We start from the raw sequence: 16,619 nt of genomic DNA on the forward strand, positions 1-16,619 counted from the left end.
CTTGCTCCACCTCAGCACCTAGAGGAGTGTCAGGCACCTTGACTCTCAAATCTGGCCTCATTTGCCCTTGTCCTGAGAGCCCACAGCAAGTTGAAGATGCCTGGACTCAGTAAATGGTGAGGATAAGAAAAAGTGTCACTTTAGAAAATGAAAACAAAAATGTGTTCAATTAATGAGTGTGCATACAAATGAAATTTGTGATGAGGAGTCCCTCATGATTTCAAGGACTGACAAAATTATCTTCGCAGCCATTGGTGAAAGACTGGTTCTTCTGCTTTTAAAGAAGAGCAAAATTTCCCAAGTTCAAATATATGGTTTTAATTATACCAGAATCTTAATGTCCCTAGACCAACAGAAGACAATGGAATCGCAATGGTCTCAAAAACAAACAAACAAACAAACAAACAATACATTCTATTTGATCGGCACTTTTAAAGGAAAGAATTTAATGTTAACTTAATGTTAAATACCTCCCCTTCCTTCCCTCTAATCCATTCTACCCCCTCAATTATTGACAAATTTTTCTATAGCATAAAATGATAGCCAAATCACCCATATAAATTTTTCTAGAACAGAACTGTTATTCAGAAAAATAATAAAAGGGACCATATAATGAGAAATTTGTGAATGCAATATCACTGAAATTCTTTATTGAGCACTGATGCTAGATTTCCTATCACGAGAAACTCTATAAACAGAAACCCGTTGTATTTCTGAAGTGATTTTCAGTTTCATTTTTTCACAAATATCATGTCATTGAAATTACCACTATACACCAATGTAAGTGTGGGAATAACTCTCATAGGTGCAAAAAGAAAAAATCAACACAACATTATAAATCAACTACACTTCATTTAAAAATAAGGCATAAAGAATGATTTACTCTAATGGCATCCAATGTTCCCGGTACAATTTGGAATTAGAGCTCAGGGCCTATCTCTGATTCTGAGTACTGCCTGCTTTCTCCCACACCCCAGGTCTTGTTTCACAGAATGCTACTGGGTATGCCAGTAGTCACTGTGCTCAGGGGATTCCAACAAATTTTGGAAATGCTGGATTAAACAAAGTTAAGCAGATTTCCAGAACTTGTAATGTGCCATCACAAACTTTAGGAAGGACTTGGAGAAGATAGCACAAATCATAAATTCAAAGCCCCACAAGTAACAAAGTAGGTAACAAACATGAGGCTGCAGGCAAGGCAAGGGCTGAGGGATGTGGTGCCATCTAACTGGGCCCTGGCTGCGTAGGGATGTTGCCCAATGTTGTTAGGGCTTTCCTGACAAGTTACAAATCTGGGCTTTAATTCAATATCTCCATCTTTGTGCGTACTGTCTTGAATTAAAAAAAAACAAACATCGTAGTTGGAACATAATTTTTTAAAACAGATCAGTGTGGTTCCATTTACGAAAACTAGTATGCAATGTTTCAGAGAAGGCAATGACACCCCACTCCAGCTCTCTTGCCTGGAAAATCCCGTGGACGGAGGAGTCTGGTAGGCTGCAGTCCATGGGCTCTCGAGGAGTCGGACACGACTGAGTGACTTCACTTTCACTTTTCACTTTCATGCATTGGAGAAGGCAACCCACTCCAGTATTCTTGCCTGGAAAATCCCAGGGATGGGGGAGCCTGGTGGGCTGCCGTCTATGGGGTCGCACAGAGTCAGACATGACTGAAGCGACTTAGCAGCAGCAGCAGCAGTAGCAGTATGCAATCTTTAGCCATCTTCATTGCCCATGCATACATGTTGTTAAGTTACTTCAGTCATGTCTAACTCTTCGCAACCCTATGGACTCTAGCCCACCAGGCTCCTCTGTCCATGGGATTCTCCAGGCAAGAATACTGGAGTTGATTGCCATGCCTTCTTCCAGAGTATGTTCCCAATCCAGGGATTGAACCCACATCTCTTATGTCTTCTGCATTGGCAGATAAGTTCTTTACCACTAGCACCACCTCTTCATTGCCCACATAACCTTTATTCAGAGGTCCTATTAATTTTCTACAACTCTGCAGAAGTTTAAAAAATGTTGCCTTCAAAATCAACCATCCAGCCCTCATGGACCACTTTGGTGTGAGCAGCTCTGAACACCACTACCCTTTCCCCCACCAAAAACAAAAACAAAAAACTCAAGATGAGTTATTTCAGGGTTTGCGCAAAGTGAAATTAATTTCCAGCCTTCTTAGCTGTTCATGCAAAAATACTTCAAAGTGACTAAAACCAGCTTTACTTTTTGTCTTTGACTAACTCTTCTGGAAAAAACAAAAATTGAATTGAGTTGTGAAAAAGATATAACACAGGAATTGATTATATATGGAAAAGACCCTTTATCTTTCCAATATTGAGGATGATTTAGCCTTTTGGTGGAAACTGGTAACATGATCAAAGAAGACTATTCTATTTGCAAACTGGCTTTTCCAAAACAGAAAGCCTCTTTTGTTACTCCCTCCCTCTTTTCTTTTCTTTTCTTTCCTTGTATTTATTTCTGTCTTACCTCATTCTAAAAATTCCATCAGAGCCTACCAATTGTCTACATAAACACCTAGAACTATAGCACCAATGCAGCAGAAACAGTATAAATCACATGGCAATTGATTTTCTTACCCTGGTGTCTCCATGGATTACTCATTACCCTACCTTCTTCTAACTGCTAAAATACCATTCTGGTCCCAGGGAAAGCACTTAACGCCTTCTATTTCCAGAGCCCTGAGAAACCAGATCAACCTATAATGGCAAAATCACATTCACGTCTATTTTCCCAGTGGGTAAATAGAAACCTGTACACTCCCATGATTTGAAACCTTTGATGTCCCAAGAAATATTACATTTGGAGTCAATTTAAAAAAAAAATCATGAAATGCTTTCATGTTAAGTCCTTTAAGCACCAAATTAAATTTGCTGATTTTAAGTTGTGGTCAGCTCCTCTCCACAGCTTTATTAACCAAGGTCAAAGTGTGTTTTCTGTCTCCCCAATGAGAATTCTTGATGGATAACAGGATTCATAGGGTCTAAAGAGAATGTACAATTCTAAAGTGTACCTTTCATGTTTTGGAGAGATTTCTGCAATGACCAGAATGATTGACTCAGTTTTAATATAAAAAATTAGGACTGGTGTGACAGAGATTGATTGTGCACAGATGATCTAGACTCACTCTATCCAATGTTCTTGACTCCGTGGAATGTCATCAGAAACTGACCAAAAATTTGTCCTGCTGCTTGAAGGATTCTGACATAGTGATATCTTGGCACTGTCTTCTACATAATGCCTTAGAATCTGGGCCCACGACTTCATGAGAGTCATCAATAATGTAGGCATTTTCTTCTGCTTGTATAGGCTTCAGAGATGCATGTTTCAAAGCTCCAATATGAGACTCCTTCAAGGGAATCACACTGTAGAAAGAATAACAAGATTAAGAGAAAAACACTTCTCGAGGATGAGCAGCACAGTTCTTTATGTTCAGGCAATACTGGGTTTTTGCATTTCCTTGGACATCATTCAGACAGCCTATGAAGTCAATAGAAGCTTCCAGATTTTATGAATATGAAGTTTTAGGAAAGTCTGTTTAATAAAGTGATAGAAATCCTCAGCAGTCATTTCAAAATCTCAGACTTGTCTCCTTTAAGAGGCTTATGTAACAGAAAACAAAAATTGAAAATGTAAGAAGACAAATATCAGACATCAAAATGAAGTACTAAAGCAGGATGCACATTCACAAAGATGGCCAGGGAATGGTTTGGTTGGTGTTTTTCTGAATGGAGACTGTGACCCTTTAAAGAAGGCTAAATTAAATCTATTTAGTGGTCTATGCTGCTGCTGCTGCTACTGCTGCTGCTAAGTCGCTTCAGTCATGTCCGACTCTGTGCGACCCCAGAGACAGCAGCCCACCAGGGTCCCCCATCCCTGGGATTCTCCAGGCAAGAACACTGGAGTGGGTTGCCATTTCCTTCTCCAATGCTTGAAAGTGAAAAGTGAAAGGGAAGTCGCTCAGTCGTGTCTGACTCTTTGCGACCCCATGGACTGCAGCCTACCAGGCTCCTCTGTCCATGGAATTTTCCAGGCAAGAGTACTGGAGTGGGGTGCCATTGCCTTCTCCATTAGTGGTCTATATCCTATATTTAAGATAAATATATATCAGCATACAAAGTATCAGATCATACTGGATACAATAAAATAGCATTGCTTCATCTAAGTGTGTACTAGATCATGCAGCCAAAAATCTTACTGTGTCTTAATGGTCAAAATTGGAAAGCTATGAGTTAGATGACTTTTATAGCTTGTACGCTCACACAACAAGGGTATAAAAAGGTAATTTGTGAGGCTTTGATACAGCTACTTTCTTAGAACTTGTATGCCGTCACTATTTTCATTACCTAAGCCTGCCCAGAAATGATATGAAATGCACTGAATCTTCACTCAGCTCTGATCTTTAAACAGATTAGTCACATATGTGTGGAAACAGTTTAGGTGTCTGTGGTTCAAAATAAGTCAATATGATAAATTAATAGCTGCCCCCAAAATAACACGATGAGGAAACCCTCAGCTTTGTTTTGTTTTGTTTTTTTGTAAGGTATTTTCTACAATAAATATTTTCTTTTCTAATTAGGGGATAAAAAGTGAAAATTTTAAAAATCTAAACAGTGAAAGGACTAAGAGGATGCTATTTTCCATTCTTTTCTGCCTATAGGGAGCATATATTTTTCTTCCATTTTTGGAAGCAGATAGTCAAAAACTTCTATAAGTCTGGGTTTTGGACTCGAGGAGACCTACACTGGAACCTTTTAACTGCTGTGTGATGTGACTTTTAATATTACTCAACATCTCTACACCTGTTTTCCAAACTGTAAACTAAGACTAATACTAGTGCCTGTCTCACAGGTTTATTGATGTGAAGGGCATGCCTACAATAATAAAAGTCAACATTTATGGAACAGTTGCAATGTGTTGGTCATTGTTTAAGGCATGTTGTGTCGACTGGCTTATGTGATTAACTTAGGTATAGGAAAGACTATGTACAAACATAAAAGAGAACTAGGAATACTGAAAGAGAAACTAGGAATAATGGCTGGTGGCTTAAGAGGGATGGATTTTCTCAAAGAAAGACTTTGCCTAAAGCCCAAGCTGGACCAGATGAAGCAGGCTGTTTGGATTTGGAAGTAGGCGGAGAAGGCAGTGGCACCCCACTCCAGTACTCTTACCTGGAAAATCCCATGGACAGAGGAGCCTGGTGGGCTGCAGTCCATGGGGTCACTAAGAGTCAGACACGACTGAGCGACTTCACTTTCACTTTTCACTTTCATGCATTGGAGAAGGAAATGGCAACCCACTCCAGTGTTCTTGCCTGGAGAATCCCAGGGACAGGGGAGCCTGGTGGGCTGCCGTTTATGGGGTCGCACAGAGTCGGACATGACTGAAGCGACTTAGCAGCAGCAGTGGTTTCCCACCTTTACAGATGTTTGGGCAAATGACTACAGGGATGCATACAAAGAGGATTAACTTTCTATTGGGCTGTGGGGTAGATTTACACAACTGTAAAGTCAAATGGTTTTGAGGCCACACAACTAATGTAGTTGAGCACAGCAGGCTGGGTATGGAACAATAGGGGATGGTGAGACCTTGGAGAGCTGGAGGCACGTCCCAGCTTTGTGGGTCTTCAGCCTGGAGGTGTCCTCCTCCAGATCTTTGCAGAGCTGCCTTCTGCTCCCTTGGGGCTCACTCACATAGCCTGCTCTGTATTCCCCATGGTATTTCTCTGAAAGTCCTGTAAGTGCCCTTCTTATTCATTTACATGTTTTCAGTCTGTTCTGCTCATCTCTTTGGAATATAATAGGGACTCAATAGACATGCAATAAATAAAGCAATGAATTAAATTAAATAACAAACCAAACAACCCACTCAAATGGCCCATGAAACAAAATCTGCAGTTTAGTTCTTTTGCTCTAAAAGGTCTGGTTTCAGGTGCTGTTTCTGTACTGTTCTAGCACATTTGCAGAAAACACAGAGATGTATTCTCATCACATCACTGAAATCATTACTGGAAGGTTAGACAGCAATGGAGAGTCTCTATATACTAGATTTTTCAGAATCCAGAGTATAAAATGGAGAACTCAGAAGGAAAAGAGGAGAGGGACAGAGACATTTTCCTTATTTTTAATAAGAATATCAAAAGGCATTGACACAAAGTCTTTCGAACTTACCATAGTAGCTCCATCTTGTTACCCAGGCAAAGATATTCTAAACTGGATAAGAAATGAAGAGAAAATTAAACATATAAGCTAAAGAGTTCATGAGATTTTTTTCCCCAATAAGTATATTATTACTGTTATTACCTTGATATGAGAAAAATAGGTACAGATATCAGACACTGAAAAAATTAATTAAGAGGAAAGAATATTTTTAAAATGAAGGGGAAACAAATCAATCTGGGGTCTTCCCTAATAACTCCAGATAACTTTTCTTGAATCTCTAGGAGCCAAATAAACCCCTTAGTGGAAAGTATCTTATGATTATTAGGGTTAATGCATTCACCCACATGCCCTAGCTTACTTTAATATAATCACATTTCACTGTAAAAAAATGGGAGGTTGTGTTTCTCCTATAGATGACAGGTTTTACACACACACACACACACACACACACACTGGTGGAAGGACACCAGGAGGCCCTGGGTGGCTGCCTTGTGAAACCCTTTGTTCTCTTCTTAGCCCTGAAATCACGTATCCTCCCAATGGCTCATTTGGTTCCTCTGTTAAGTGGGTATTGTAAAACTCTCAGCAATTTCACCCCCTATAGGAACAAAAATTGGTTATTGAAGGAAGGGGAAAAGGAGGAGTGAACAAATCTTGTATATTACACTGGTTTGTTGATATCCAAATGCCAACTCTACCTAACCAATGCTTAATTCTCCATATTTAATTTCTCCCATGGAGAAATTAAGTATCATGTTTCTCTTCATTGGGAAGATAATTTTAAGATAAATAAAAATAAAAAAGAACAAGGTAAGAACCAAGGAAGTTATGTGAAACCAAAATCATATGGAATATAGGGCTACAGGTCGTTTGGCTCAAGAATACTCCTGTGGGCACAGTCCTGAGGTGACTTACTTTTGTTAATCCAGAATACCACAAATATGAGCAATACTACCAAGACAGCAACAGGGATTCCAATGGAGACTCCCTTGTTGGTGCTCATCCATGGACCTTGTACCAGCCCCTAAAGAAGCATCAGCAGATCAAAAATAAAATAAAAAACAACAAAATAAAACCATATTATTAGAATTATGCGTAGAACACACTTCCTAAAATAAATTACCCAGATATATTTATTAACATTTGGCTAGTTTGTTATCATGAGGGGTGAGACCAAATGATCTGAAGTTATAATCATATGGTGAAATTCTAAGACAATTTAAAATTCAAATACATTTGGGGTGGTGGAAATGTGTATCTTGCTTGTGATGGTATTTATAAAGGTGTATACATTTGTCAAAACTCAAACTGTACATTTCAAATGAGCCTGTTTTATAATATTTAAATTACAAATACTTTTAAAAATGAATAAGGTATTTCTGTATATACTATTCTTATGATTTTAAAACAAAAAAATGTTTTTTCTCATGTAAGTTTGACACATTTTTTAGTTCTGATATATTTTTTAGTTCTGATATTTATATATATATATATATATACACACACACACACACACATTTGTTTGGCTGTACTGCACAATCTAGGGATCTTAGTTCCTCAGCCAGGGATGGATCCTGTGAACCCCTGCATTGGAAGTGTGGAGTCTTACCCACTGGGCTTCCAGGGAAGTCCTTACATTATTTTAAAAGTTAGTTTTTCACTTATCAATTGACATTTTCTTTTCATGTCAGCAAGTACACTGCAGTGCCAACATTGTTAATGGCAATAAATGGGCATGTTTAATTGACTAATCAATCCCTATTATTGAGTATTAAGGTTATTTGAAACATTTTTATGATTATACATAGCAGCAAAGAACATCTTTTCTTATACAACTTCATATATTTGTTCAATTCTCTCTTTAAAGTGGAGTTCAGGAGATTGATTTACTACTAGGACAAAATATATGCTCCTTGGTTTTCAGGATACCTGGGAGACACTGTGACATCTTCAGAGTCAAGACACAAAAAGCCCACGATTTTGCTACTGCCTATTGTGGACTTGCTTCTGTAATGATTCTACTTTTTGCTAAACATACCTGTCCTAAAGGTAAAAAAAAAAAATCCCACCATTCAGAATATTTGTTTATTTTTTTAATCCAGCATAAATCTAACTGTATAACAATATTACAGTCATTTACACAGTGGCAGTTCTGCTATTTAATAGATATAAACAAATTCTATCCATATTCATCAGATCAATCAGTGCCCATAGCTGATGGGTGAGAGTGGCTAAAATCTTTCATATCATTCCTGTATGGTAGTGTTATCATTGTCACTAAGGTATGCAACATAAAGCCATTGATCTCACACTAAATAACTCCACTTTTTCTGAGCTTGACTTTCTCTTACAATGGCCATGTTGCACTCTCTCACCACTTGCAATCAGGATTACTCTCATGCCTAAACTCTTTTTGTTTGTTGCTTCTAAGAGTTACTTGCACATAGTAAAAAGAAGTTTTTTAACCAAGTGAGCCAAAAGAAAAGATTCTATTGATTAATTCTTCTAACTTACAAAGATCAGACTTTAATGAACATCATGAGACTACAGCTCCTTATATTTTTTCTCAAACTACGTATGAGAACATCCTACAGAATCACAAAGTTGTTCAAGACCTTAGGACCTTAAAAAGTCATCATATGGGGAGGATCAGGGCTTCATAAGTGGCTCATTAGTAAAGAAGCCACCTGCCAAGCAGAATACATGGGTTTGATCTCTGAGTGTGGAAGATTCCCCAGAGAAGGAAATGGCAACCCACCCCAATATTCTTGCTTGGAACATTTCATGGACAGAGGAGCCTGCAGGTTACCATGGGGTTGCAAAGAATCGGAGAAAACTTAGTCACTAAACACCAGCAACAAATGGGGAGGATTACATATAGAAAGACTCAGCAGTGGCCTCAAAATTTCTCAATAGGAGGACAATTGGGTTGGAAAAAGATATTACAGGGCCTAAGTTTAAGCAAGCACACTTTGATTTGCATAATAGTTTTGGTTGGGATGGCCCCCATTCCACCACGTCAGTTCAAGGCATGCTATTTCTCTAATGATGATCGAAGTTTTCCTTGATATGTAATGTTAATTCACTATCCTTGAATTAATTCACTCTTTTTTCAAATTTTATGGCCAGGAGACATTTTGTAGAATGTTTGTGTGGAGTATAATATCACTTTTTGGATATTTCTAACAAAATAGTGCATCTATATAAATTTTTTTAAATTAATTAAAACATCCTTATTTAAGAGTCAAATTCTTTTCTTCCTTTATTTTATGAATTAGAAAAAATCAACTGTGAACAAGACTTATAATAATAATCTCTAATGAAACTTGCTTCCAAGGAAACATACAAGTGAATCAGGCTAATGAAGTAGGAAGGAGTATGCTTACAACTTGATAGCTACGCCAAAGGGGATCTGGAGACTCTGTCACAGTGTCATTCCATCTGTTCAACAAGAAGGAAAATTTATTAGAATTATAAAAATACTGAATTTTCATTGCAAACATCAAATACATTCACATTGCTTTCTAGTAATTAATAAAAACTTGAATAATCATATGGCCAAATGCTGTAGGCACTGCAGGAGTTAAATCAAATAACTAACATTATTTAATTTAACCTGTAACCCACGCTTCTCAACCATTTTCATCACCCACCCTTCCAAAATGGACACCTTTTTTTTTTTCTATCTTGGAAACAAGTATATGTTCACAGAATGTTTACCTACAATTTTCGAGAAGTTATAGTGGCCCATTCTCAGAACTAGGTTAAAGATTACACTTAAGGTAGGTAACCAGTTTTTTTATGACAGCTATGAAATTGCCAGTGAGTGCTCAGAGGCCACTGCACACCAAACAGCAGAACCACCCTTTTCAAAACAGATGTTACATTGGCTTTACATTTAAAATGTGAGTGAAATGCATTAAGATATCCCAAAGCAGTGGCATCCAACTCCTACATTATGTGCCAATATGCCCAGATATTGATCCAAAAGAGCTTTAGAAAATATGTTACATCAGCCCCAAAGCTAATGTAATATGAGGATATATGTAGAATTTCTAAGGATACCATATGGGCTTCCCTGATGGCTCAGATAATAAAGAATCTGCCTGCAATGCAGGAGACCCAGATTCAACTCCCAGGTCAGGATAATCCCTGGGAGAAGGGAATGGCAACCCACTCCAGTATTCTTGCCTGGAGAATTCCACATACACAGGAGCCTGGTGGGACAGTCCATGGGGTCACAAACAGCTGGACACAACTGAGCAACTAACACATACAGACACACACATACACACACACACAAGGGTGCTATGTACCTGAAATCTTGATATAAAAGAATATTATGCTTTAAAGTTTTGAATGTTCAAATTTTAATAGTGTTTTGAAATATGCCTTTTGTTACACAGAACATATACTGTTGACCTTCCTAAGCAATCTATCTGACATATAGGTCAGACACAGGATTCTTTCTTTACTGAGTATCTATTATATACCAAGACCTTTATATTCTTATACCAATTTTCTTAATCCTATTTTACAGCTGAGGAAGTAGTTCTGAAATGGTTCTAAATTTCCAACTATAGAACAGGACAAGAGCTTCAGTTCATAACCACTACACAAGTTACATTCTCATCCAATGAAAATACTGAAGGTCTTAGAAAGTCCTTAACTACTGACAAAACTTTTGTCATGTCATTTTGCAATGGCAGTGAAAATGAATCCATCATATCCCCTCTAAAGTTTTACACTTTACATATTGTGTTTACATTTTAATTATTCTGACTACTTCTTGGAGAGCCAAAGACAGTAGCTATAGTCTAGGCTTTGTGCATGACTTGTATTATAACCTTAGGTAAGTGTTTCAGGTATAGAATGGGTAATTTTGTAAAAGCAGCATGGACTTGAGCAAGATAAAACTTGACTTCAATGTTGATAATGTCCCTCAACAATGTGACCTTGATCAAGGTCCTTTGCATACACATAAATGTATATATTTATGTTTCTAGCTAAGGTAAGCGTTAGAACTATAAGCTGCTGATAGCACCCATCTCAGAAAGCAGTCATATTAGATGATGCTTATAAGGTGCTTAACACCATGTTAAACAAATATCAGCTATTACTATTATGTTATTATATAAAAATAGGAACAATGTGGGGAGAGACACCATGCAATGGACTTTTCAAACATCTTATTTTTCATTCCTCACAAACTTGCAGTGAGGAATGCAACATCTTGCCCATGGGTGCACAGCTAGTAACTAGCAGTTGAACTGAAGACTGTCTGTCTCCAAAACAGTACTAAACAGGCTCCTTAGTCTGGCAAAGGCAAGAAATAAATGTGCCCTGAAAGAATTAAATGAGATAATGTATGACAGTTTTATTTGCACTGTTCGTTTAAGAAGGCCTTCTTATCTCTCCTTGCTATTCTCTGGAACTCTATAATCAGTTCGATATATCTTTCCCTTTCAGTTGGGTATGTCTTCCCTTTCTCCATTTCATTCAAGAATGCGCATGACAAAGGACAGAAATGGTAAGGACCTGACAGAAGCAGAAGAGATTAAAAAGAGTTGGCAAGAATGATGAATGATACAAAAAGGTCTTAATGACTTGGATAACCCTTCCATATGCTAACAAGGTTATGTTCAAAATCCTTAAGCTAGGCTTCAGAAGTACATGAACTGAGGACTTCCAGATGTTCAAGCTAGGTTTAGAAAAGGCAGAGGAACCAGAGATCAAATTGCCAACATTAGGTAGATCATGGATAAAACAAAGTAATTCCAGAAAAACATCTATTTCTGCTTCATTGACTATGCTAAGCCTTTGATTATGTTGTTATTGTTCAGTCACTAAGTCATATCTGACTCTTTGTGACCCCATGGACTGCAGCATGTCAGGCTTCCCTGTCCTTCACTATCTCCCAGAGTTTGCTCAAACGCATGTCCATCGAGTCAGTGATGTTATCCAACCATCTCGCCCTCTGCTGTCTCCTTCTCATCTTGCCCTCAATCTTTCACAGCATCAGGGTCTTTTCCACTGAGTCAGCATTTCACATCAGGTGGCCAAAGTATTGGAGCTTCAGCATCAGTCCTTCCAATGAATATTCAGGTTTGATTTCCTTTAAGATTGATTGGTTTGATCTTCTTGACTTCTTTGATTGTATAGATCACAACAAATTGTGGAAAATTCTTAAAGAGACAGGAGTACTAGACTACCTTACCTGTCTCCTGAGAAATGTGTATGCTGGTCAAGAAGCAACAGTTAGAACTGGACAAGGAGTATGACAAGGCTACAAATTGTCATCCTGCTTATTTAACTTGTGTGCAGAGTAAATCATGTAAACTGCCAGACTGAATGAATCACAAGTTGGAATCAAGATTGCCAGGGGAAATGCAACAACCTCAGATATGTAGATGATACCACTCTAATGGCAGAAAGTGAAAAGAAACTAAAGAACCTCTTGATAATGGTGAAGGAGGAGATTGAAAAGGTGGCTTGATATTCAACACTTGAAAAACTAAGCTCATGGCATACAGTTCCATTACCTCATGGCAAATAGAAGGGGAAAAAAGGGAAGTAATGACAGATTTTATTTTCTTGGGCTGCAAAATCACTGTGGATGGTCACTGCGGCCATTAAATTAAAAGATATTTGCTCCTTGGAAGAAAAGCTATGACCAACCTAGACAGCATATTAAAAAGCAGAACATCTCTTTGCTGACAAAGGTAAGTAGAGTCAAAGCTCTGGTTTTTTCCAGTAGTCATGTATGCATGTGACAATTGGACCATAAAACTAGCAGTGAAGAATTGATGCTTTTGAACTGTGGTGCTGGAGAAGACTCTTGAGAGTCCCTTGGATTACAAGGAGGTCAAACCAGACAATCCTAAAGGAAATCAATCTTGACTATTCATTGGAAGGACTAAAGCTCAAATACTTTGGCCACCTGATGTGAAGAGCCAGCTTACTGGAAAAGCCCTTGATGCTGGTAAAGACTGAAGGCAAAAGGAAAAGGGGGTGATAAAGGATGAGATGGTTGGATGGCATCACTAACTCAATGAACATGAATTTGAACAAACTCCAGGAGACAGTGAAGGACAGGGAAGCCTGGCATGTTGCAGACTATGGGGCCACAAAGAATCAGACATGACGTAGCTAATGAACAACCACAACAAGTGACAGTTTGCTGGTACATCTGTCTGTCAAAAGGTGGGTGGCAAGCCATATGATGACCAAAATTCCTTCCATACTAAAATTCTTTGTTTTGTGAGGCTTTAACTCACTGAAGTCTGACTTGGGCATTGTGAGGATTTGGCTGGAGAAGCTCAGAGACACTGCCAAGGTGGCAGCAGTCACAGAAGTTGTGGGGACACAGCTGTTCCAATGTCTGATCCATTCCGAAAATCTCTACCTTGACCAGGTTTTAATGACATATTTTAGAGATTGATTCCCAGTGGAATTGGTTCCTCTGTGCATCCTACTGCAGGTCCATTTTCTATTAACCAGCTTCCAGGGATGATTGGCAAAAGGTAGGCCATACTGAGGGTCTGCTACAGATTGGCAGCTCCTGAGCATGATGAGTCATATGCATGAGGAGTCTTCAAAAGCCTGACCTTGTTTGACCGCATCACAGGCACAAGGACACATAAGCCAGCTCTGCATTGCAAAGGAGTTCAGTATGTGCCACATCCCCAAATTTACCACCACAGGTAGCAAGTTAGCTGGGAAAGATGACAGGATTTAGCATCACTTTTCACCATCACAGCAAAGACAAGACAAATCTTACATCTGAAAAGAATATGGATTTTCCAGAATTGGGGAGAGCAGGGAGACTTTTCTGGTGGAATAGCCCAATCCTAGTAGGGCATGACTCTTTGGTTCTCCTGTCCATGTTCTCAACCCATCTCAAAGTGTCCACGTGAAATGAAAGCTTAACAAGGCAGCGGGAGGGCCTGTGGTTCTTTCTATGTAGTTTCTGGAGCTTAGGAGAAACATAAACAAGTGACTAGTCTGGTCTGGGCCAGGTTAATTTGGATTTAAGCCCTTTAAGGCTCTGTCCAGGGAATTAAACCTACTAATAAGTTTAAAGAAAAGGCTGGTTCATTTAATTTAGAGAAATGCAGATGCACATGTGGATGTTCCCGATTCTTACAAGCTAGCTATGTTGCTCAGGTGTGCATATTTCTGGACATGCTAAGTGACAGTCATAGTTGCCACTCTATGTATCACTACCATTTAACTATGTTCCAGTCTTTATCTAATTTAATCCTTGAAAGAATTCTACATCAGTAAAATTCCATCCATTTTACAAAAGATAAACACAGATTCAAAGAGGGTAAGACATTTGTTTAAGTCATATAGCTAATTGGAGTAGCCTTTATAGGTACTCAAGTCAGACCTGTGTTATTACAGAATATGTGCCCTTAACAGTGTGCTAACATTTATCAAAATTTGAAAGCTCCCAGGCTTTCAGGAAAGAAAACAAATTTACCTGTTGAGCAAGAGTATGATGGTGAACAAGTTTTATTTGTTTCATATGGGGTGGTAGGCTTGGTTTCTGCAGCCTGCGTTGGAGAAGATGAAGGTACTGAAATGATAAGAATGGAAGAATGTTGTTCAATTCATGGAGGAAAATTTCCAACTCCAGCAAAAAATAGCAAACAAAACTAAAATTAGGAATTACCCTTTGACTCTTTCTTAGAGAAGTATTCAAGGATGGCCTTGAGACATTACCCTGCCATATATGTGTTTCATTATCATGAATAAATATTACCTAGATAATGATCTGAAGAGCTTATCAATAGACAGAATCAATATTACCTAGATAATGATCTGAAGAGCTTATCAATAGACAGAATCATTTCTCCTTTTATACTCTTAGTATCCTCTTAAAACCTATCAACAGAGCATCGTATATAGGACACTCAATTAAGTGTTTATTCATACCAAACTTCTATTCATACCAATGACATTTCAATTCTGTGGAGCATGGCTTTGGGGCTGGCACTAACCCACCTTGTTCACAAGAACCCCGATCTTGATTTCCTGACCTTATTCAAGTTCCTAATTACCCATCTACATCTTTCCAGGGAGATGTACACATTGACCAGCACAGAAAACATACTGAGATTATTCAATTTCTTGAAGTCACTTTATGGAGTCAGTACTGTCCACTGTCTGAGTCTTGGTAATAAGCCTCAAAGCAATGTTCCTGGTACCCTGGCTCCTTCTGCAGTTGTGTTCTGATCACTCCTTTCATAAGACTGATTTCATATGTTATCTGACTCATCTTCTATTTCTCACCAGAAAACTTTACTGGGAATTCTCGGGGCTATGTTTCCTTTTTCCTTTCTTGAAATCTCTCCTTTATTTTCTATCAAACATCTTATCTGACCTGCAGAGTTGACCAGTTGCCTCTTAATAAGATTTTTTTATATCCCCTCCTCTGAGAGCATCACAGAATTTTAGAGCAAGGCAGTGGTGCTGGCTGAACAAGAGTTCCCAAACCTAGGCTTTCCCTATTGCCTCTCATTGGTCTTCTTTCCACTTTCTCACCATGGACTTCACATTTCAACATTACCTGTTCTCTTGTTCTGATCTATCTTTTGTTTTCTGTGAAAATTTTTGTTTTTATGGGAGTTTTTTGGTCATTGTTGTTGGTGGTGTATTTATTTTCTTTTTTTTTTTTGGTTTTGCTTTTGTCTAATGCTCAAATTTGTAACAGGATATAGCTCTCTTTAGGAATTAAGAACAGGACAATAAAAGAAAATCAAAAGATCACAGTCTTCATTCAACTTAAATCTGTGCAGAAGACCTGTTGATCTTAACTTCTATCTGTAGTTTTGGTCTTTGTGGGCATTTTTCTGTTCTCCTGTTCTCCTAGGACTTTAATTCCAACCAGTTCAGGAGTATTCCAGGTGACTAGCATGGACAGGGGCACAGAGCACAGAGAGGGAATGAGTGTAAATACAAATGCCCCTGCTATAGATCTGTTCCAGTGCTAACGTCCTTTCTATATTGTAAAGTTCAACTCTAAACTCAAACTCACTAGGAAACTATCAGGACATGTATAAGACTCAACTAATACTACCCCTAGGAGGTCACACGAACATATGCACCAACACTTCCCTCCTGAACTTCTGCTTTAAACAAAGGCCATAACTTACACATGTCCCTCAAAACAGGAGCTCTAATCCATCCACCTCAGCAGGCACAAACAATTAAGCTAAATCAATATTGAAAAAGTCAACAGATGCTCTAGTGCATTTTTCTTGCAAACTTTTATGGCTGTAAAAATCCCACTTTCAACCTAAAGACCTCCTTCCAAATTCAACTTGAAGAAAATCCTTCAGATCCCTCCTCACGGAATACACACATGGATCAACAGGGGTGAAGGGAAATCAATGTGTTCCCTCAGACATTTTGGCTAAGAGTTTGTGATATT

The 16,619-nt window shown here is 38.4% G+C and overlaps 1 protein-coding gene and 1 long non-coding RNA gene across 4 annotated transcripts in view; both read right to left on the bottom strand.

Moving 5' to 3' along the window:
- Positions 1-2,316: 2,316 nt before the first annotated feature.
- On the bottom strand, positions 2,317-7,205 carry LOC129642262 (uncharacterized). The gene is made up of 3 exons (XR_008709580.1): positions 7,097-7,205; positions 6,191-6,232; positions 2,317-3,385 (listed from the first exon to the last, which is right to left on the bottom strand). It is a non-coding gene; the product is annotated as an uncharacterized LOC129642262 (long non-coding RNA).
- Positions 7,206-9,430: 2,225 nt separating this feature from the next.
- The window catches only part of LOC129642263 (anaphase-promoting complex subunit cdh1-like), a 32,128-nt gene continuing 24,939 nt past the window's right edge, over positions 9,431-16,619 (bottom strand). For 2 of the 3 annotated variants that reach the window (XR_008709581.1, XM_055566812.1), the window contains exons 4-5: positions 14,667-14,762; positions 9,431-9,622 (exon numbers count right to left, since the gene is read on the bottom strand). Coding sequence is in view for 2 of the 3 variants with exons in the window: in XM_055566812.1 (XP_055422787.1) it covers positions 9,606-9,622; positions 14,667-14,762 (113 nt within the window). In the remaining variant the exon portion in view is untranslated. The remainder of the gene's footprint in view (positions 9,623-14,666; positions 14,763-16,619) is intronic. The other variant, XM_055566813.1, reaches the window with a different exon arrangement.

Source organism: Bubalus kerabau, chromosome 1, assembly GCF_029407905.1.
Source record: "Bubalus kerabau isolate K-KA32 ecotype Philippines breed swamp buffalo chromosome 1, PCC_UOA_SB_1v2, whole genome shotgun sequence".
Taxonomy (NCBI): domain Eukaryota; kingdom Metazoa; phylum Chordata; class Mammalia; order Artiodactyla; family Bovidae; genus Bubalus; species Bubalus kerabau.